Source organism: Leopardus geoffroyi, chromosome X (genome assembly GCF_018350155.1).
Source record: "Leopardus geoffroyi isolate Oge1 chromosome X, O.geoffroyi_Oge1_pat1.0, whole genome shotgun sequence".
Taxonomy (NCBI): domain Eukaryota; kingdom Metazoa; phylum Chordata; class Mammalia; order Carnivora; family Felidae; genus Leopardus; species Leopardus geoffroyi.
This window is the reverse complement of record NC_059343.1, coordinates 57,784,142-57,808,209: the sequence shown is the minus strand read 5'-3', so window position 1 is coordinate 57,808,209 and position 24,068 is coordinate 57,784,142. Positions and strand designations below refer to the sequence as shown.

Here is a 24,068-nt window from a genome sequence, read left to right as displayed (position 1 = left end):
GGCAGAACATGAGTACTTCTCAGGATTAAATTGGTTCTTAAAAGTTTATATAGCTCAGTTATGGCCTTTTCTACTGTTTATTGTTTTGCAATAAATCTTTACTTAGACAATGTCAAGTAATCCCCCTTCCATGTCAATTCCTGTGAGCAGGAAGGAATTTATTTTGAAGGCTGGCTCTGTGATCATTCTGGGATGACACTGAGTCTGTTGGAGCCGTGTGGACACCCTGGGTGCATATGCACATGCATGTAATTCAGGAAGCAGGTCCCACTCCAGGTGCCTAGGGAAGAGAGAGCTCTTCTCTTAACATAGAAGAGTGAAGTTCAGGGAAAGAAAACACAAGAGGAAGAAGCCAGGAGAGCAACACTGTGTCCCTAGACCTGGTTCTCTTAAAAACCATTCTTCCAAACCTGACACTATAGCTGAATATTGCTCATCACCACCGTGGCAGAGCTCAGCCTGGCACCCCCAACACCAGTGCCAGGGACTTCCTGCTAGGGCAGGCTTGGAACCATTTCTTCCTTAGAGCCTCCAACATTCTTTCAGAGTGAGCAGCTGGATGAGAGACCCAGTGTCTCGCTCTGCACACCAATTTCTACGCTGACTCTGCAAATGAGAGAGTATGCCCGCACACGCATGCACACATGGATGGATGGACAGTCACGTGTGCGTGCACGTGTGCACACGCACACACATGTACACACACACACACACACTCTCTCTCTCTCTCTCTCTCTCTCTCTCGCTGTCTTCTCATAGGGGGAGGTGCAAATGAGGAAGAGAGGGCGGGGCTGTGGGCAGTCTGCTCTCTGTACCCTGCTGCTACTTACGTTCCTGTATGCTGCTCTCCTGGGCCATGTTTTCTTTGCTCTTGTAAAATGGAAACTTTCGAGAGAGGCGGAAACTCTTTTTACGTTTCGTTTTGATCGACTGTGAAAGAACATGAAGATGGAGGGGAAGGACAGAAGAAAAAAAAAACAGAACAATGGATTTTAAAGCATGCAAGAAAAACTAAAATGGAGACAATGGTGAGCTAATAAAAGACCATCTCTCACAAATGGAGTCTATGAGATTAAATGAAAAGTTGATGTAAGAGGAAAATTATGTTTACAGGAAAATGTTGTAGGGATGTTAGAGGTTTCTACCTAATCCAGACTCACAGCACTCACTGGAACTTTCTAAAGGACAAACGTCATGGTAGCCTCCTGGACACATGCCCTAAGGAGCCACTGATACATTCACACAGAGGCATCTACTCCGTGTCTCTTTTCCCTCCTACTGCTCCAAAAGTTCTTTGGCCTGTGAATCTCACAGAAGAAAAGGGGTGAATGACTGAGCCGTCATGCCTCATTGGTCTGAGGGGTTGGTCGGAGCTCTGAGGCTGACCTTCCTCGCTGGACAACAAGGCCAGCTTCTGTTAGGGGTCCCCACAGCTCCGACAGGGTCTGCAGCCGGGGAGATACCCACAGGTGGTTTTTTGTCTTCCAAACAAGTCAGCCTTCCAGACAGTCCAACTCCAACACATATTCAAGAGCCAGTAACCCAGGGGGAGGGAGTATACACTGGACACAGAGTTTGAGTGCCCTCGCTCTGCTTTCTGAAAAGCAGTCAGTATTCTGATAGGACAGAGCCAGCCCGCTGAAAGAGAGATATTCTGTTGTGCTCCCCAGTTCTCTTATCCACCGGACAGACTCCAAACTTCTTACTCCTCTTCACATGTTGGCTGCACTTCCTTGGGGATCCCCACTTACCCTGTTAGACTCAATCATCCCTGTCCTGGCATGGAACTTCACAGTTTTCAATCGAGCTCTTTCTTTCTTTTCCACCCTGTTTTAGAGTCAGAAAGAAGTCCTGTTACTTACTGCCAGTGCATGGTCTCAGAAGCCACTTTTTGGCTCACTGAGTCACAACCACATCCTGAGCACAAACTCTCTACTAAAAAGGAATAACAGAGCACATCCATTGCTTTCAAGCAACTTACTTACAGTAGAATAGGGAAAAAAAAAAAGAAATCAATACCAGGAAGAAGGCAGGGAAGGCCTCATGATCATGACAACTCACCTCTTCTTACTGGGGATCACACCAATTTGCTCGCTTTCTCCATGTGGGGTCACCAGTCTCGCCTGCCACCACTCATCATCAGAGGCATTGATGACATGCAGAATGTCACCATAGGAGAAGCTGAGCCCCTGGCTTGGCAGGCAGCTGTCCCGAGTTCGATCGTAATCAAATAGGGCCCTGAAACACACAGCGAAAGATGAAGTTACCATCCTACCCCAAAATGTCAGGAACCTGGCAGTCTTGAAAGGATTGTGGAGGAAGAACACCCCAAAGAATGAGCGCAGACCCAGCAGCCTCAGAGAAGACCAAAGGGAATTCTCCAGGAGTCTGCATCCTCTTTTCCATCTTGATGTTATAGATATGTGCCTCTTCTCAAAGAGACATCCCACTCTCCCAAGAAGGGGAATAAGAAAATCTTTCATGAGTCCCATCTCCTCGAAGCTTCCAGATACAAGGTGGAAGTCCAAAGTAGAACACACTCAGTGGTCCTCTCCCTCACCCACATCCTAGGGAAACAAGTTAGCCTACCAAAGGGCTCTCTCAGTTTACAAACATCTCTTCAAAAAGTAGTTGAAAGCAGGACGTAAACATGTTAACAACCATCTCAAACAACAACAAATGGTAAATGCTGCAGGGACACAGAAAAAGGCCCTGTGTCCTGGGGCCACTAAGGAAAAAATCTAAGGCTGATGCTCACCCACAGAATGGTAAAGTTCAAAAGGATCCCACCAAGAAGCCTCCTAGTTCAGTCTTTTGCTCTTACATGGGGGGAGGGGGGATGGAGGCTCAGGGAGGAAGAATAATGTGACCTACATCCCACACCTAACTAACCTAGGATGGAGGCCAGGTCCTCTGGCAGGACATACACAGTAAAGTGATAACAGGAAAGGTGGGAAAAGGTGGGAAGGGAGCTATACCATCCAGGCTTGAGGAAAAGGAGGAGCCCAGCATGGCTGCAGCTGGAAGTCCTAGGAAATGAGGTTGGAAACAAATGTCTGGGGCCAATTTTGGAAGGCCTTGAATATTACCCAATCCAGTGGCCCCTGAAGGTTTCAGAGTAGGGAAGTGACACATCAAAAGAGCTTTAGGCACATTAATCCACCCTCACATGTAATTGGATAATCGCAGAGTGGGGTGGATTTTGAAGGCAAATTTAAACCAAAACTACAAGCTCAAATCCTTCAGGATCCACTGCTGACTTTGGCTCTGGTGAAGGTGACACTTCACACCTGAGCTCCCTGCTCAATAAACTTACTTGTGTTTGAAAGTGTCTACTTTTCTCATCCACTGGATCTCTCCTTGTAGAGTCACTATGGATGGGTGATTTCAGTGAGAAGTTTGTATTTTTCTACTTGCAATCTAGGCTCTCTTTTTTATATTCTCTTTAACACCTTACTTGCACACACAGCCCAGGGGATTTCCCAGAATTAGTTCCAAGATTTAGACTTCTACCTGCGGTGTGGTGGTCTGTGGCTCACCTGGAAGCTGCAAAGTAAAACACGCTATTTCCCCACATGCAGGCCCAAATGAAATACAGAATGTAGTAAAACTGTGCAGAGTGAAATACCCATCTATTTTTTAAACTCTGTGAAACAGAATTCTTAAGACATCAGTATCAGATTATCTGAAAATGAAAATACTCAAACTCTGACACAGAGCCCTTTACCTCCCTCTATTTATGCATGTGAAGCAATATGGAGAGGGGCTGAGGCCAGCCGATTAAGGAGGCACTCTGCCCAAGAGGTTCTTTCCCAGCTCTGTGGGACAGGATCAAATCTGAACGCATTTGCACTGCATTCGAAACTGAGTTTCCTAAAGCAAGGAAGGCATTCTGTCAGATGTTCCTACAGACACATGCATGGGGAAGACCTTATTCTAAGTGGCAATGAGAAACACTAGATGTCATTCTGGGCTTCACAGGTGAAAACAAATGTAGTGAGGAAAAGAACAGAACTTGGATTAAGCACAAATTAGTTTTGGTGGGGGAAGAAGGAAAGATGTTAAAATGAATTAGGAGAGGGGCACCTGGGTGGCTCAGTCGGTTAAGCGTCCAACTTCGGCTCAGGTCATGATCTCAAGGTGCATGAGTTCAAGCCCCACATAGGGCTCTGCGCTGACAGCACAGAGCCTACTTCAGATCCTCTGTCCCCCTCTCTCTGCCCCTCCCCCACTTGTGTTCTCTCTCAAAAATGAAAAAAATAAACATTAAAAAAAATGAATTTGGAGAGATTAGGATGAGGTTGTAGAACGCTGGAAGGGAGAGCTTACTGGTTACAATCCAGGGACAATCCAATATATATCTGAGCACCCCACAGAACCACCCTGACCTGTGCCAACGGCAGTTAAGAAGTGGAGTACATATGATAAAGCTGATATAAGAAACATGTTTTCTGGATGTCAGGAATCCAATTATTGGTAATTTTTTAAACATCTGAGATTGAAATAAAACCAATAAGCCAGTGTACTTCCAAGATGAATTTCCGATACCTTACAATATTAAAATACATATAACACAAGCTAAGGAACAACAAACTAAGTGTGGAATCCAAGTCAACAAGAATGCCAGCAGTGGCCACCGCACACCAGGAATGGCACTGTCTGCTTTGGTTTTTAACCAAAGGCACATGTTCCTTTTACAACTTTAACTTTCAAAAACGTAAGTCACTATAAAAAGAAACTGCTTTCAAATATTTAAACTCTTTCTTTTTCTTTTATAACACATTTCTAAATAATTGCTTCTTCTTGCTGTTTATTGATTACTTTTTTTTTTTTTTTTACATTTCAGGCATTGCCTATTGGTTTTCAATAGCTCTCACTTATCCTTCCACCCCTCCTAATTTATTGATATCACATTTTTGAGGTAAATAATAGTTAATTTTACACCACTGTGCAAATAGTGTCCACAGAGAACTACCCCCTCCTTTCCTATAAGCTTTTTCTATGGTTTCCTTCCTGGTGGAAATACTTTTTTATCTGATTATTTTTCTATGACCCTACTGTCTTTTAGCTTCGTTATGTAACACACAGAGGGCTACTTAGATTTACTATTTCTTTACTTTGGAGAGCCAGAAAAGGAGAGAACAGGAAAAGGATTATTTTTTTTAATATGTTATTGTAAACACTTGAGATTTTAAACTATTCATATGCATTCATTTCATTAACTATTTAATTAATATAAGCTTATCATAGAATTTTTGTAAAACATAAAATCTAAAAAAGGAAAAAAATCACATTTAATATAACTCAGAACCACTCTTCATACCATTGTGATACTGTATAATACTGTGTAATAAGTAAACAAAAAACAGATTTCACAGAGATGGAAACATGTTGTGTACATACAATTCGGCAACTTTAGTTGTCACTTGAAATTGTATCATTAATATTTCCCATCTCATTGACGATTCATCAAAACTAATATTTAAAAAAAATTTTAATGTGTACTTATTTTTGAGAGAGACAGAGAGACAGAGAGACAGAGAGAGAGAGAGACAGAGAGACAGAGCGTGAACAGGGGAGGCACAGAGAGATTGGGAGACACAGAATCAGAAACAGGCTCCAGGCTCCAAGCTGTCAGTATAGAGCCCGACGTGGGGCTCAAACTCACAAACACACAAGATCATGACCTGAGCCCAAGTTGAAGGCTTAACCAACTGAGCCACCCAGGCGCCCCAAAACTAGTATTTTTAAAGATGATACAATATTGTATTCTTAAGGACATCCATTAATTAAACAAGCATTTTTGAGCATCTAATATGATCAGGCCCTCCTCTGGATGCTTAAGGGGAAAAAAAAAAAAAAAAAAAGGAAATCAAGTGGGGAAATCGATTTACCAAGCACCTGGCTTGAGTCACTTACTTCTGATAAGGAACATGTTTGGCTCTAAGTTCCCCAGCCAACAAGGCAAAAAAGGCAATTTTCCAGTAAAAAGTGGTACCAAAGGGTACCTGGGTGGCTCAGTATAGGTTAAGCATCCAACTCTTGATCTCTGCTCAGGTCTCAACCTCATTGGGCTCCACAATGGGCATGATACCTAACTTAAAAAAGAAAAAAAGTGGTACCCAAGTTTATCTGGATTTTGTTTGATGAATTTGTGGATGAGGAACACTGAACAACAGAATAAGCAATGTTTTTAAACTATGATCTTGTTATCGCTTCTCGGCCTTTTGGCTGAGATCAAGTGTAAACTATGCTTTTGTTAAACACACAGCAGCACATTTGAATTTGAAATACGAGAAAAGAAATCAAATTTGAAATTCTGAGCTATAATGTCATTCTCAGTTGAGAATGTGAAATGAATTAACAAGAATTTCCTTTTCTATCAATCAGAACTACAAATGAAGAAAGAGCTTTGCAGGACATCGGAGCCTCAGAGGTCTCTAAGTTGCTTTCCAATTCTAGCATTTAATGAGCCCAAGTCTTTCTGAGGTATTCTCTACCAGGCTAAAGATGTCCAATTCCCTCACCAGTCCTTCCACTGTCGTGATGGTGATTTGTTTTCTGAATCCATAATGGAGATGTTCTCTAAATCCACTTTTTCTGTTTTCCTGCTGAGACTGTATTTGACTAAGCTAGAAAACTTCCTCAGAGATGACACAAACCAGGCCCAGAGTCACACAGGGCCTCATCTAGAGTTGTGTGGTGGGCAACTTCACACCAGGGCTCTTAAATCTCAGAAAAATGTCATGAGGTCTAAGTCACAGTCACATTACAAACAAACAGAAGCTAACTCCCCACTTGGCTATGTCTAAAAAATACCTTTCTGGATGGAAGACACAGAAGAAAATAAGTCCTGGCCTTACAGAGTGTGCTGGCCAAGTATGCTGTAACGAGAGGCAGGATAAGCCAAGGCCTAAAAAAGCATTCAGGGAGAGTGTAGGTCACACCTACCTTGGGGAAGTTATGAGGAAGGGTTGACTTTTGAACTGGGCCTCAATGAAGGTTCAGGATTTCAAGGGAGAGAAGGGAGACGCCTGTCTGGCTAGAAAGAACAGTGTGAGCAAGGACTTGGAGGCGAGCAACCAAGGCTGTGTGGCAGGGTCAGCAACACCCATATTTGGCTGCAGTGCAAGGCACTCAGTCTGCAGTCCAGCTAAGGAGTCTGGCATCCACTTAGTAGGCCTTGTGAGATTGACTCCATGGCCTCAGCCTTTTGATCATTACCAGGCTAAACTTTCATGTGGAAAGTAAAGTTAAAAGCGAACAAGGGCACCTGGATGGCTCAGTCGGTAGAGCATATGACTCTTCATCTCAGGGTCATGAGTTCAAGCCCCACGTTGGGTATAGAGAAGGAAGGAAGGAAGGAAGGAAACTAAAAGAGAACAAGCCTGAATAGTAACGTTGAACCACCTTTCAAATGATACATATTTCATGTAATTGAAAAAAGTATGTAAATTAGACCTTAATAAACTTTGAAAAAGTGTCAGCTACTTACCTGAGATCTTTCAGAAGCATGCTAAACTGTGGCCATCTAGCTGTGACAATCTCTCTTAGGAACAGCCTGGAAACCTAAGAAAGTGACAGGGACTGGCTCCTTGTTACAAATGCCTCAGGTTGGATCTGGTAAGAGGATGAAGGAGCACCTTCTTTGCCAACACTGTTATATCTTCCTACCCACCCTTCTTTATCCTTAGGGCAAGAACTAGAGAAAGTCAAGGCATATAACATACCACCCCTTTTAAATCAGACTGAACCACTGTCCCAAAACTAAAATTCTACACATGCAAGGCCCAGATGACATACCAAAGAAACTTTTCAACCTCTGACTCAAAAAGAGTGAGCAGGAAAAAAAAAAGCAATACCTATTTGTCTCCAGACACCTAAAACCATATTTGACCACTCTGGCACCTTGGTTTCACCCCGTGTATGTGAGCTTATTGACAAGATGGTGTGTTGGGAGATGAGCAGCCTCAGAAACCCCTTATTTTTTCTGGGTCTAGATAAAAAGAATTCCATGAAAGCCTCCAAGTGGAGGACTGGTCAGCTCAGAGGGAAACCCCATGTCAGGAGAGAACAAAGCTTATGGAAAAATTACCATCTAAAGCCTAAGATCACAGTAAGTGGTCTACATAAAAGATTATCCTTCAACCCTGAATATGTTCCTCCTTGGTTATGGCTGCACAGTTCTGTGAAGCAAGGGAAAGCCACAGATCCTGGGTTTTCCTGCAACTTCTCAAACACTGTGGCCAGGCCAGGAAAACATTAACATCTTTTTTTTTTTAACGTTTATTTTTGACACACAGAGAGAGACAGATCATGACCAGGGGAGGTGCAGAGAGAGGGAGACACAGAATCCGAAGCAGGCTCCGGTCTCTGAGCTGTCAGCACAGAGCCTGATGTGGGGCTTGAACCCATGAACTGTGAGATCATGACCTGAGCCAAAGTCGGACACTTAACTGACTGAGCCACATAGGCGCCCCATGTTGTCTTTAAACTTAAAAAAAAAATTTAATGTTTATTTATTTTTGAGAGACAGGGAGACAGAACACGATTAGGGGAGTGGCAGAGAGACAGGGACACATGGAATCATAAGCAGGCTCCAGGCTGAGCTGTCAGCACAGAGCCCGATGCGGGGCTCGAACTCATGACCCTTTGAGCAGTGAGATCATGACCTGAGCCGAAGTCGGATGCTTAACCGACTGAGCCACCTAGGAGCCCCCCACTCTTTTTTAACGTTTATTTTCTCTTTTTATGTTTTAAACACTGATTTATCTTAAGAGCAGGGTAAAGACTGTGCCCCCAGAGAAAACGTGGCATGTAAAATCAAAGTGAAAGTGGGTAATGCAGCAACCTTCCAGAGCCAAGTCACACCAGCATGAAAAGCAGATGCTCACTTCCCAGGGTCTGCAGGTTGGAGTTCCCAAGCTAAGATTCAGCACGTCAGCTTTAAATGCTGCTGCCTATCTTCCGACAGAAAGCACTGCCAAAGGTCTTCAAAGATATGTTGTGTAAGTGGTGACCTTTCAAATAGTATCCCCTACGAGCTGCGCGCACCTGCCCACATGATGCACGTGCTCTGGGGGACTTTGCCTAATCTTCCTTTCAGCTGAGACCTCACTGCTGGAGGGGAAAGCAGGAATATAATCAGCTCAAAGTAAACAGATTACTAGGCTAAAGTCTCTGGCAGTTCAGATCCTAAATTGTGAGGTTTGGGTCTAAAAAAGTCCAAGAAATCAGAAGCACCTGGCACAGTCACATTGGTGTCTTGGTGAACAGGAACACAAAGAAAATAGCAACTACCAAGGAAACTGGTCAGGCAGGTTTCTCGAAGCAAAGTAAACGAGAGCACTTGAGCCCTTTGGCCTCCAAGAAAAATGGCTGCTTCTGCTGCACTGGCCTAGTAGCCCGTGCCCACCTCTCTGCCTGTGGCTCCAGCCATCTATGGTGGCCTGGGAGACTCAGCCTGTCCCCTCTCGCCCTCATTAGTTCCCCTGAGGCCCAAACCAAGCCCCACTCTTCTCTCTGTGACCCTGCCCACTCCAAATGTCTTTCTCCCAAATTCATCCTACATATTTTGCAACGACTTTTCTTAATGTTTTCTATTTATTGCTATTTATTTAAGTCCTGCAGTTTTAAATTATTTCATAGTGTATCACCAAAGGGGAAGCCCTCTGAGGACGAAGGCCATGTCTGAGGCTCATGAACAGTGCAGGAGATCAGGCTAGGGCAGGAGGGCACAAAACACACTTCCAGTTACTCTCCAGTTAGTTACTATCCCTCAGAGGGTTCTCTCACTGTATTTCCCTCCTATACCAGATGGGGTCTAAGACATTGCTTCCTTCCTTTCATCTGTGTTATGGGCTGAATGTCTGTGTTCCACCAAAATTCATATGTTGAAGCCCTAACCTTTAAGGTGATGGATAGTATTTGGAGGTGGAGCCTTAGGGAGGTAATTAGGTTTGGATGAGGTCATGAGGGAGATAGTTCCCTTATGAGAAGAGGAAGAGACAAGGAGAGACATCTCTCTGTCTCTCTCTTCTTCTTTTTTAAATGTTTATTTATTTTTGAGAGAGACAGAGTATGAGCAGGGGAGGGGCAGAGAGAGAAGAAAACAGAGGATCAGAAGCGGGTTCTGTGATGACAGCAGAGTGGAGCTCGAACTTATGAACTGTGAGATCATGACCTGAGCCGAAGTCAGAAGCTTATTAACTCACTGAGCCACATAGGCGCCCCACCCCCCTCTACTTGCACACGTAGCAAGAAGGTAGACACCTGTAAGCCAGGAAGTGGGAGGGGGGCACTCACCAGAACTTGAATCTGCTAGCACTTAGACCCTGGACTTCCCAGTATCCAGAACTGTGAGAAATAAATGTCTGTTGTTTAAGCTTCTCGTCTATGGTATTTTGTTATAGCAGCCTGAGCCACAGAAAGTACCAGATAAAAGGCACCTGTTATTTGAAAACTGAGCAGCCCCTCCCTTGCCCCGTCCTTATGAAGCATGCACAGAGAGCCACAAAGCAACTGTCACTTATGAGCCCTTGACTTTAATGTGTGAGTTAAAATGTCTAGCAGCTTCTGAAGACCAACCTAAAAGCCCAAACTCGAGCAGTCAAGTAGATACAAGATGGGTCATCACAAGAGGAACAAATGTAGCTGACAGCAAGTCGGGTCTTCCTGACACTCCTTGCAGACAGGAACATGGAGAACAAGGAAAGGGGCACTGTTCTCCTCAGTCTACCTCAAAGTCTCTGGCCTTAGAGGTCAATTATGAAACTAGAGGGGCATTCAAGGACCCATCAGCCCACGATATGTGAACATTTGGGGTTCACAACACCTTTTGGGTCACCTGGGGGGATTATGAGCACAGGTCAAGGAGTGGTGACTGGGGAACATGCTCTAGCAATAGGCAGTTCAAGAATCGCTGGTATCAGAAAGTCTTCCCCATCCTCTGGTAGCCCAGAACACTACATAAATTGCTGTTGCATTTTAAGATGTATATTAATGTCACCCTCAAATTCTGTTAGATAGTGAAGCCTGCCCAAATCGCCTCACTGGCACTTTAATCCACTACTGAGACTCATTAATGAATATGTCGAAGTCAGGCTCTCCCCAGCATCACCCTGGGCTATCATCACAGAACACTTTCACAATTCATGTCTGCTTGATGACAAGGAGCATTCTCCAGCCTCCTTTGATGACCAAGCCAATATTTGTGACAATGTTTCTTGAATTGAGACTGCAGATGTCCCAAAAGGATTTCCTTCCCAGAGTGGGGAGAAGACTGGGATGGTAGATGGCCAGCCAGGAGGCCAGGACTCCTAAAATGCCTGCCTGATGCCACCCTGTGGCTGTGAAGAATGCACCCACCTGGCCAGAACAGACTTGCAAAAGCCATTTCTACAGATGTACTCTCAAGCCTCTTGGCAACCTTTGGACAACAGGGTCTTTTGTTCATTCACTCAAGAAACAGACAAAAGAAAATCCAAGTTTAGAACTTGGAGGTTCCTGGAACTCTCACCTATCCTGTGTCTTTTTGTACTACCTTCACATCAGAATGACCTGAGTTAAACACCCAACCATCCTGACCCTGAGCAAGAGGCTCAAGAGAGGCCTTTTTCTGTGGACTTTTCCAGTGTGGAAGGCAAGTTCAATAACAGAGCAAAGACCCTAGAGTAGGCAGAAAGACGGGCTCTGCTCATCCTACCTGTACCATTTAAGAAGTGATTCTAGTATGGTGAAGGGTGGGGAAGGTCTTTCCATTAAGTTACTAGTGATTTTAAAAACAAGTTGCATTTTCCAAACACAGTCATCTTTCCTTCTTTCTCCTCTCCAGGCTCCACAAATCCCATCTCCCCTCTCGTTAGTACAGCTGCAGCTCGCTAGGGCTTTACCTGCTATAGCCTCCATGTTGCTGTAAGAAGGTGCTATTTGCTTCAAAATAGCTTTGCAACCCATGCAAACCAGAGAATGGAGACTCAGGAGAAGGGAAAGGAGGAGAAACATGTCATAGGGAAAACAACAGCTAAAAGAATTAGAGGTGAAACCCCAATGGAAAAGGGTTCCTTCACTTCAACCACCTGCTGCTCAGTGTCTACTGCGTAGATGGCAAGCTACTGGAGGGCAGGAACTGTGTGTGCCGCTTCCTTGAATCTACCCCCCAACCATGCCCAAATTCTTAGCCCTGCGATTTCCTGCTTTCCACATAGTAGGAGCTAAAGTAAGTGTAATGTGGAGCGCCTGGGTGGCTTAGTTGGTTAAGCGTCAAACTTCTGCTCAGGTCATGATCTCGCAGTTTGTGAGTTCAAACCCCACATCAGGCTCTGTGTTGACAGCTCAGAGACTGGAACCGGCTTTGAATTCTGTGTCTCCCTCCCTCTCTGCTCCTTCCCTGCTGTGCTCTGTCTCTCTTTCTCTCTCAAAAATAAATAAACATTAAAAAAAAAACAAAGTAAGTGTAATGTTCAGCTGTTCAAGCGAAACAGACACAAATACCTATTGTGACAAACAAGCAGTTATTCCTGAGTGTTCAGATTGCTTGTTAAAAACATACATTTGGGGGGCGCCTGGGTGGCTCAGTCGGTTAAGCGTCCAACTTCAGCTCAGGTCACGATCTCACGGTCCGTGAGTTCGAGCCCCGCGTCGGGCTCTGGGCTGATGGCTCGGAGCCTGGAGCCTGCTTCTGATTCTGTGTCTCCCTCTCTCTCTGCCCCTGCCCCGTTCATGCTCTGTCTCTCTCTGTCTCAAAAATAAAAAAAATAAAAAAAATAAACAAAAAAAAAACATTAAAAACATACATTTGGGGTGCCAGGGTGGCTCAGTTGGCTAAGCACCTGACTTTGGCTCAGGTCATGATCTCACAGTTCGTGAGATGGAGCCCCACATCAGGCTCTGTGCTGATAGCTCACAGCCTGGAGCCTTCTTCAGACTCTGTGTCTCCTTCTCTCTCTGCTCCTCCCTTGATCAATCAATCTCTCTCTCTCTCTCTTTCTCTCTCTCAAAAAGTAAACATTTAAAAAAATTAAAAACATACATTTCCCAGGGCGCCTGGGTGGATCAGTTGGTTAAGCATCCGACTCTTGATTTTGGCTCAGGTTGTGATCTCACAGTCATGAGATGGAGCCCTGCGTCAGGCTCTGTGCTGACAGCACAGAGCTTGCCTGGGATTCTCCCTCTCTGCCCCTCACCTGCTCATGTGCACTCACTCTCGCTCTTTCTCTCTCTCTCATAAAATAAACATTTAAAAAATTTTAAAATGTTTTTTTTAAATGTTTATTTTACGAGAGAGAGACAGCATATGACCAGGTGAGTGAGCACTGTAGTACGTCAGCGATGAACCACGGGACTCTACCCCCAAAACCCCCCAGAGTGCACTGTATATACTGTATGTTAGCCAATTTGACAATAACTTATATTTAAAAATACATGTATATAACTTTCGAGTACTAAAAAACCCCCCAAAACCCATACATTTCCCAAATCCAGTGAATCCAAGTGTATAAAAGAGGGGGACTAGGTATCTGTATTTTTATTAGCATGCCAGCAGATTTCTATCACCAGGTTTGGGAAATGCTGAAAAAAGCCACACTCTGTGGTCAGAACAACCAGGTTCAAATTCCAGTTTTGGAACTTCTTGGCTATATAACTGGAGTCTCAGTTTTCACACCTGTAAAATGAGAATAATGTGTACTTTGTAGCATTATTTAAAGGACTTAATCCCAATTTAAAGAGAATAACAAAGGCCTGAATGCATAGATGTTCCCTAAATGTTAGTTTGCCTTCATCCTAAAGACACTAGGGAACTAGTGAAAGCTTCTGAGTAGCTTATGTCCAGATTGTTGCTTTTAGCTTTGACCCCCTCTGCAACAACCAGTGAAATGGGTGCCCAGCCTCTTCTGTAACACCTTCAGTAACAAAAGATCAAATTTACTATCCCCGGAAGCAGTCCATTCCATTTTCAGACAGTTTTAATCATTAGCTCTTTCTTCCTTCTGTTGAGCTGAGATCTGCCTTGGGTGACAGAACAAATCTAATCCCTTTTCCACATGACAGGGTGATGCAATTAACTTAGATAAGGAAATTGAGGAGCAGTAGGTGTGGAGGGGGGTTCAATTTTGAACACACTGCTTGTTTGAGACACTGTGGGAGCGCAGCTTCATGCACATGCCCAGCAAGTAGTTGATATGCAGGTCTGGAGTTCACTAAAAAGATCAGGGATGTCATTTATACAACAACAGGATCTGAAGCTGTGAAAATAAATGACATTGCCATTTAGGGGGCAGAGCTAATGAAAGGTACTGAGGAATGGTTAGCAAGACAGAAAGAGAGCCTTTAAAGAAGCAAGTAGGGAATTTGTGGGAACAAATGTGGTGAAGAGGTCACACCAATGGCAGAGAATCAGTGAACCAGTCATTGAATGTGATGACTAAGAGGTCACCGTGGATCCCTGACGGAGTTGAGCTTCTGCTCCTCCGGAGCCTTCCGGACTTGCTTGGAACCACACCACCATGCTGAAAAGCAGATGCACACTTCCTTTCCTACCGAAAGAGAGGTGATTTGAAGACATAGCAGGAATAGGTACAGAGGACTCCAACATTTCCCAACATGGATTTAAGATGGACTTCTCCAAATAAGGCTCCCATGCTCCTATCCTTTGGCGAAACACTGCCTAGTGCAGACCCTCCTGGAGATGAATCACAGTAAAAGACTCTGTTTTCCTCTTTTCACATGGCATTGGCCCAACTTACTGAACCACTGATTTTGCACACAATACTTAACATCTTGTGGAACTAGTGTTTCTTGGCACATAATTCAGCAAATGTGGTAAGCAGAAGAGAGATAACAGTTTAAGGGACTACTAGTATCAAGGGAATGTTTTTCTTTTCTTTTTAAGAATGGAAGAAACTTGAATACATACTGAACAATAGGGACGAAGTACAGCATGGAAGGCCAAACAGGCATGAAACGGCACAGAGCAAGCCAGGCTCTAGTGGAGAGGTTAGCTTAGCGAAAGACCTCTGCTCACTGCTTTAGCCATAAAATATCATTTCCCTTGATTAATTCTAGTGATCACAAATGTTCATTGTTCTAAACAGTACTTACTCTCCTCAGAGGACACTGATGTTATCTAGATAAGGTTAGGGGCAGATGATATAAACTGTATAAACTGATTTGCTAGAAACAGAGTGCAGTCTCCACCCTCCTCCCCAGAGTTAGACATGATGTATCCCTTCCCCAGGTCAGAGAAGGCTGTTCTAAGTCTTTTAGGTCTTCCAGGTCAGGAGCTAATGCCCCAATCCCCCTACCCAGGCAGGGAGAGCTCTAGCACAGGATAGGTGGAGAGAGGAAATCTAAAAATAAAGCCCTCTGAAGAAACTGTCTTGCCTAAAGAGCAGCTTCCCACGCACCCTGGAGTGCCACATCTGCGGGGGCTGGCAGCACGGGAACGGAACAATCCTGACCAAGTCACATAAGTATTACCCTCTTGCTGGGGGCAATATCACATTTCTGATTCCCCCGTCAGTGCCCCAGCATCTAGGCTGCAGACCCAGAGCAGGGGCTTAGTGACAAAAAACAGAAGACTGAAAAGATCATCAGTGACTAGCCCAGCCTTCCTCCAGCTCTCCTCCCTTCACAGCAGGAGGTGAGCACGGCAAATGTGAAGAAAGCTGCTCTCAACAAACAACCAGTCAAGTTGAGGGTTCATTTTTTAAAAAGAACCATGAAGGGTTCTAGTGGGCTTCAGACTCAAAGCTGGGCTCCCTTGGCTCGGCTCCCTGCAGTAGTGTCAGGGACTACCAACTGAGGGAAAAGAAAATCAAGCACCATGACAAGAACTGCAATTAGCGTTTATATCCACTGGCTAGCATCGAGTCAAACCCCAAAGACAGACCAGTTGTCCCATTTCCAGGCAATCAGCAAATGTAGCCTTCCTTCCTAACCTCCCCCAGCATGTATCAGAGGCCACCAGAAAAGTTCAACCCAAGAGTTTAATACAAGTCCACACCTAAGCATTAAACACACATACACACACACACACACACACACACACACACACACACACACGACTATCTCTGGCTCAGGGGAGTAATCCCACCACCTCTTACTCTAAGGATTTTAACCTTGGAGAGATACAATATGTACTTGCACCACACTGTTTGGAGTTTTGCCAAGAAGCTTGGACAGGAAGAAGAAAACTATCCCTAATTCTAACGAGGAGTCCATAGTGTTCATTTAGCAGTCCAACTCCCCAAGACGTTTGTACTTTGACCTGATAAAGTATCATAATGGGCCTCAAGGGTCAAAAGCTCAACCTTGGGCAGTATCTCAGAATAGCTTTCAGCAGCAATACACTCAATGCTATATATCCGTTCCCTCTACCCACCCTTCCTGGGAACCATACACCATCGCATCCCATGTCCCATGATTCAGATACAGCAGACCAGCACAGCAGGGAGCAAGAAAACACCATTAAAAAAAAAAAGACCCTGGGCACCTGGGTGGCTCAGTCGGTTAAGCGTCTGACTTCGTCTCAGGTCATGATCTCGTGGTTTGTGATTTTGAGCCCCGTGTCAGGCTCTGTGCTGACAGCTCAGAGCCTGGAGCCTGCTTCAGATTCATATTCATTCTCTCTCTCTCTCTCTCTCTCTCTCTCTCTCTCTCTCTCTCTCTCAAAAATAAAGACATTAAAAAAAGACCCAGAAGCAGCAACCTGTCAGTTTTTGGTCTCCTGTAAAAGACCTTCGACCAGAATAGAGTGATAGCTGATATGCTCAGATACAAATCCTGATGTCTACTATGCATATGTGGGAGGGAATGCCAAGCTTTCTCCTCAAATCACAGAATGCAAGCAAAGGACTCTGAACATTTGAGTGCTATTTGAATACTGACTAGCAATAATCACTCAATAGTCTTTTACAATTAGAACAAACTGAAAGTTTCTCGTACTGAGTCATTCATGAGCAAAGAGGAAGAAGCCAGCTTGCAAAAGGGAGAAACACTGACCATAAAGTACACAACCTGAGCATACGGTACACAATGTTGCTTTAGTACTGGGAGTACACACTCCCTACCCCACTAGTTAAACAGGAAGGGCTGTGTTGGCACAGAGCTCCCCTCGTGCAGCACAAGGCCTGGTGCTCAGAAGTGTGACTTACCTGACATACAAAGACCTCTTCTCACTTGTTCGGAGGGACCCAGACCCAGAGCTCATGCTGCTGTTCATCATTTGTTCTCGCAAGTCATGTATCTTCGATTCAAAGCGACTGTACTCTGTCAGGGAGACAAGGGAACAGACAGGAAAAGAATGAACCCAAGAAACCGCACCAAGCCTGTGTGCCAGTGGCTAAAGAGCCAGGAGGACACTTGACTTCAAAGCAGCCAGAGCCAACACAGTCAGTCTCTGCTTTGATAAGTAGAGTCCTTCCTCCAAGCACAGACTTCTTTCCAGCCCCCAACTAAGAGAAAGAAAAAACACACCTGAAAAAGGAATAACATTTGTACATATCAAATGGAAAAAGCTTTTATCTGCCTTGAAATCTCATGTATCATTAAAAAAAACCAACAACACACAACAACAACTGGAAAGCGCTCCAGTGCAGCCTTCATAAATCTTTGGAGCAGGCGGCTAAGGCCCAAGGAGAGCAGATGGGAAAGGAGACTTTCCCAAAAAGTGGATTGCAGAGAACAGATGGCCCTGAGACACAGGGTGGAGGGGCTGGGAAGGACCTGAGGCCGTTAGATCATTGTTAGGCAAGAGAGATGACTGGTTTCCAGATGACTTTGTTTTTGGAGGTTGTGGGGGGGGGGGGGTGGAGATTGAACTCATGACACAAAGGTAAAAACAAACAAACCTCACAATCAGATAAGAAAATCTTCCCTTTTAACAAACAGGGTCTTTGGTTTCAGTAACAAACATTAAAACAGAAATTCTCCCAAACCAAGAAATCTGCTGTCACCTCTCTCCTCCAAAATCATCTAGTCCGTGAGGTTGTAAGTCCATATGCCCAGCTTTATAGCCCACTAATACCATCACAACAGCCTCGAAACAGCCTTATCACTCTGGAAAGGCAACTACAGATTTACACCGAACTTAACCTGATGGAGGAAAGCTCCCTAACCATACAATTATTTTAAGAGGCTTTTTTATAGGGATGCTTTGCTGTGACATTCTCCTAGTACATTTAAAATATGATATTCACCTTTTTATTCCCCCTACCCAACACATACACAGTATTTTTCAGGTCTGTACTGGCTGCATAAAATGGGATATATCTAAAGCACAGGCTGTGAAAATGGTAGAAAATAGGCATACCTCATTATGACAAGATGATTTCAAAGGAAAACAGAACTGATAGTTGGGGTTGAAGGTGGTGGAACTGTTTTAAAAAACCAAACATATTTCCAGGGAAAAAGAATTCCACAAAAGCATTTTCATGCACCATAGAGGGCTGGCAAGAAGCATCCCCATCTAGTCTGTATGACTCTACAGGCAGAAAACAAAACACCTGTTCCAACACCTGACACTCCCCTTCCCTCAGCAAAGCAACCTGACCTTCAGCCGGCTATAAAGGGAAATGCTAAAAAGCCTTAAGGGGATGGAAGGAGTTCTAATTCACACAGATCCTCAACAAAGTTTCTTTTTGTTCACTCTGGTACCAATGAAGCCAACCGGCTAAATCCATGCCATTTAGCCATTTCTTCATTCATCACACACTGGTGTTAATGGTGATTTGTCCTCATTACCTAGTCCAGTCCCTGAAATCCTGCAGGAAGCAGTTAAGTCACTGACTCACCCATTAAGTGTTGGGGGAAAAAGACAGCAGCTGGACAATGTCCCCGATCTGAGGGTTACAAGGCAACACATCAATATCAATGAGGCGTCGCAATCTAAATGCAGAGGGTGGTGACCAATCTGTCATAGAAACCCTGGACTGCCCAAGAGTGCAGCAGCAGGGCCGTCTACCTCTCTGCCTGCCTGGGGAACTGGCCCTACTCCAGAGCTCAGCCCTCCACCCTGGCCCTCTAGTTGGCTCCTTTCTGGTCGTCCTCCTCACTCAGTCCTCCTCACCCGCTAGGAGGAGTACTTGGTGAGACAAAGAGATTTCTGACCAGGCAGCTCTTTCTTGGGGAAGATAAAGTAGAAGGCAGAAATATGAACTGAACCCAGGAAAAACAGATAACAAATCTTTTTTTAATGTTTATTTATTTTTGAGAGCGAGAGAGCACACAAGCAGGGGAGGGGCAGAGAGAGAGGGGGAGACATAGAATCCAGAGCTGGCTCCAGGCTCTGACCTGTCAGCACAGAGCCTGATGCAGGGCTCGAACTCATGAACCGTGAGATCATGACCTGAGCTGAAGTCGGACGCTTAACCAACTGAGCCACCCAAGCACCCCAAAAATATATACCAAATCTATCTGTAAGCCATTCTTCCCCCATCTCACAACTTGTTTATGTATTCCCTTCTTTGGAATTGACTTGCCTGCTGAACTCCAACTTAGTAGCAGGTCATCGCAGTTGCTTAGTAACTACGTTTCTTTAAAAATCCTTTAAAAAAACAACCACCAAACCACTATTTCCTCAGAGCTCCTAATAGGTGGTTGATAATGCTGGGCCAGAGGGCCCACTTAAAATAGACTACAGAAAGAGAACAAGGCTGTTGCTTTAAGGGATCCACTTTCTGTTTTCTATGTGCTACTAAGCTTTCAAGTCTATTAAATTGTGTTTTATTCATTTTTTTTCCCATTCAGGTGAACCCTTAGACTTCCAGCCTACCCATCAGTCTCTGGCTTTTATTTGTAGAATTACCTAATGTCCACCAAGCACAAAGTAGCCTCTGAATAAATGATTGTTGGGTAAATGAGGAGCAAATTAGAAAACTGTGCCCAAGTCGATGCTTCTGTTCTCAAACTAATAAACCTAATGGTTTATTTAACTGATGGCTGCCAGTTTCACTGAGGGCTTGGGAAGGTAGTTAAGAAGTACTCCCATTTACTTTTATTCCCAAGGTTAACTGGGGGGAGCAATTGGGGTGTATGGTTTTTCAACACCCTTTTGTGATGTTAATAACCCACAGTGGGCATCTGATTAACAGACTGTGTGTATAACAAAGAAAAAAATAATTCTAACCAAAAAAAAAAAAACCCATTTAGAATAGTCTTAAGATAGATAGTACCTCATCTTAATATTAGAAGCATCATTTTCCAAGGACAAAAGCTCCACTTAAAAAACATCTGAATTCTGAAACCTCACAGTTTGTCAAGGTCCCTCCTCCCCTTCTTCCACTTATAACTAATGAAGCCATTGCTGGAAGGCATCTCCTAGGCTGAAGTCACTGCCTAGTCACTGCCCACCAGACCAGCCTCCAACCCAAAGGTCCCCACTTCAAATAGGCTACTTTAAAGAACCAACACTTATTACTTAACTCTCAAGTCTACTAAACTGTGTTTTATTCATTTTTCCCAGATGAACCCAACCATTTGTGACCCACAAGGATATCCACAGTGAGTCATCACTCCCTCGTTCCCTTTGCTAATCATGGAGAGAGAAATGAGGGGGTGGGGGCACAATCAGACGTCATTCCCTGAAACAGGGTTTCTCACTGACCACCTGGGATGCCTCTGAAAGATCAGGATTTTGGATACAACCCCAGACGCACTGACTCAGAATCTATTCAGCAGGCCCATGAATCTGCATTTTCACCAAACATCAAGGTGATTCTGATGTCCAGTAAAGTTTGAAACTGCTGGTCTTGGCTTACAAAATTGAGTTTTGTTTTGTTAGTTTAGGGAAAAGATAAGGTAGCTATCCTGCACTGTGTATGAAAAGGAAGATAGGGCAAGAGGGCTGGAAAATTCTCAAAAAAATTGGCAATACAATTGCAAATCCCACAGGAAAGGAAAGTGCTAGAGGCCTCTGTCCAATGTGCCTGCAAAGAAAGCTGATGAGTTTTACACTTTTTTATAATAATAGCACATGATTTTTAAGAATCTTTAACTTTTTCCTTTAGACATTCCTGTATCACTACCCCACCCCACTACCCAAAAGTAACCAGTTAGTATTTCTAGCATGTATCCTTCTCAACTTACTTCCCTGTACATATTATTTATATACATATATTCACAACTCATACAGATTCCCATAAATCAACTTTTTTTCATCCTCTAATAAGTCATGGAAACCCATCAATGTCACTACATAGAGATATATCTCATTCTTTTTAATAGTGCAGAGTATTTCATATTATAGAGCATAATTTATTCAGTCATATCCCAACTGATGTGCATTTAAATTGTTTACAATTTTTTACATTTATTTTTATTTGAGAGAGCGTGTACGTGTGTAAGCATGCATCAGGAGAGGAGAGAGGCAGAGGGAGAGAGAGAGAATCTTAAGCAGGCTCCATACTGAATGCAGAGCCCAACATGGGGCTTGATCCCATGACCCTGAGATCCATGACCTGAGCCACCCAGGTGCCCATAAATTGTTTACAATTTTTAATATTACCCCCAACGCTGCACTGTATATTTGAGCATTTCTATAGAATAGATTTCTCAAAGTAAAACTGCAGGGTCAAATTATATGCACACAAAAACATTTGACTGGCACTACCAAACTGAACCCCAACCTTCTGAAACCTTTATGACTGGAAGTGAGGATAAATTGCTATTCTAAAGCTTCCAGCAGCTTTTCTGTTTCTGAAGAAGTAGAGGCAGAATCTACCTTTGAGGATAGATTGATCTTTTTTGTGTGGGGAAAAACACTTCAATGAGACTTTTGGTTTGGCAAAAATAAAGGCAAGATTGTATTCTGGAATGGACAAAGACAAAGGGGAACCTCAAATTTTCTCCCTGCATAATCACAGAGAAGATCAGCCTCCTGTGGGTGGAGCTGCTGATTCAAAAGACTTGTGCTACCACCTATATGATGCTCTACATGCACTCTGGAAATACTTACCTCTAGACTTGACCACTGTGCTTCCCCTACTTGATAACCTCCCTGTTACTATAAGCAACCCCCCCTTTCCCCTGCACACAACCAGTGTTTCCTCAAGTACTGCTGATGTTTGCTCCTAATTGCTTCCTCAATCCACCTCTTTCTAACTTTCACTGTTCTTGCCTTACTGTTGATTCTGCCTCTTCATTTTCTCTTGATTATCCTGAGTGAGAGAAAGAAGCTATTCAAAGATTTTAAACAGATGACATGATCATGGGTGTGTGTGTATCACATTGGCTATTGTGGGGAGTGTGGTGCCTCACATGTAGATTTAAGTTTTTTTTTTTTTTTAATTTTTTTTCAACGTTTATTCATTTTTGGGACAGAGAGAGACAGAGCATGAACGGGGGAGGGGCAGAGAGAGAGGGAGACACAGAATCGGAAACAGGCTCCAGGCTCTGAGCCATCAGCCCAGAGCCTGACGCGGGGCTTGAACTCAGGGACCGCGAGATCGTGACCTGGCTGAAGTCGGACGCTAAACCGACTGCGCCACCAAGGCGCGCCTTAAGTTTCTTAACATCAAAGGACCATGCTTTCTCTTTTTCTCTAGTTCCTACAGCCCCTAGTATAAGTAACCCCTGCTCAAAAATGTCTAACTTTGGAAAGCTATTTGTTCATTATTAGACTAGACAACAGTATTCAGGAGAAAATTCTTGGGTTAAGAGCCATCTCTTTTGCCAGCTGGTCCTAATTTTGGTGTCTAAAACAACACAAAAAATGATGGATTTCTTCTTCATAATAGTAGTATGAAGGAATAGTTTAAAGAAGGCCAAAGAGCTGGGAAAGCCTAGAGCAGGTTCCAAGAATACTGAATAAGCCTGAATAGAAGGTAGAGTATGAACAGGGGAAGGTGGGCGGCCAGATTGTAAGAGTTTGAGATAAGACTTTTTTTCTTTTTTTAAGTGTGTGAAAGGCATGGATGGATTTTATTTATTACCCTATATCTACAATTTAATTTGAGGTAAATAAAATATAAGCAATACATAAAAATGCCTATTTCTGCTACCATGTAATATAATTCTCCATCGTGAATATTGTGATAAAGCTAATGAAAACTCTATGCCATCACGTACTCTAGTTTCTTATAGCTGGTATTTTACAACTCTCATTGTCTGTGAAATCCCAACACACATAAGATTCTCCCATGAAGGGCGCAGGACTATCAGAGGGCGCAGAATCAGCTCGTGGACCCCTCCCTCCCCACACTGGAGCCTCAGTGTTACAAGTCGAGATCTAAAATAGCGAAGGCGATGGAAATGTGTGGGGCCTGACTAGATAAGACTTTTCTTGCTAGGCTAGGGGAACCACTGTTAAGTGTTTAAATAGGGACGTGATACAATCAGAACTAGGTTTGGGGGAAGATTATTCTGGGAATGTAATATAGAATAGAGGACAGAGAAATAACAGAGACCAGAAACCTCTTCTAATAGAGACAATGACCTGAAAGGCCTGACACAGCAGGGGGCAATTGAGAATACAAAGAAGGAACAAGAATCAAGAAATATGTTGGAACTAAAAGAGATAAAATTTGATATCTGATTGGATGAATGGATCAAAGGCTTCTGAGTTTTTCCCTGAAAGACCAGGAAAAAAGTACAATAACATCAGCCATAATAAAGAATAGTCATCATGGCCTCAAAATCAGCTATCTCTTCTCCAGGCTACATATTGTTACTTCTGTAAGTATTCTTCATCTAACATGGTTTCCAGACCCTGTACTATTTCTCCCTTTTAAAATCCAGTGCCCAGAATTTGTGCTGATGTCATTTCCTTTACAAAATTATAAGCTCCTTGATGTGGTTTTTGTTTCCTTCTCAAAGTTTGGCAATTGGCACCCTTGTTGAGTCAACAAACTTTTATTGAATGTGTTAACTCATGATAAAGATCTGACAGGACAAACCCGGACACTAATTCTCAGTTCTGGCTCCTCGGGAACTAAGGTAAGAAAAAGTACAAAACTTTACCCTTCCACCCACCCAAAAATGCTAAAAACTGGCCAACAAGACCACAAAGCATTTATGCAAAACTCTGACACGTCAGAGGTTTCAAGATCAACTTAACAGCCTAATAAACCATC

General features: G+C 43.7%; 1 protein-coding gene across 7 annotated transcripts in view; it reads right to left on the bottom strand.

Moving 5' to 3' along the window:
• The window catches only part of DLG3 (discs large MAGUK scaffold protein 3), a 57,914-nt gene that overhangs the window by 10,321 nt on the left and 23,525 nt on the right, over positions 1-24,068 (bottom strand). For 5 of the 7 annotated variants that reach the window (XM_045470518.1, XM_045470517.1, XM_045470521.1 and 2 more), the window contains 4 exons: positions 17,154-17,268; positions 2,062-2,238; positions 1,752-1,827; positions 831-930 (listed from right to left, as the gene is read on the bottom strand). In XM_045470518.1, the coding sequence (XP_045326474.1) occupies positions 831-930; positions 1,752-1,827; positions 2,062-2,238; positions 17,154-17,268 (468 nt within the window). The remainder of the gene's footprint in view (positions 1-830; positions 931-1,751; positions 1,828-2,061; positions 2,239-17,153; positions 17,269-24,068) is intronic. The other 2 variants (XM_045470519.1, XM_045470520.1) reach the window with 1 other exon arrangement.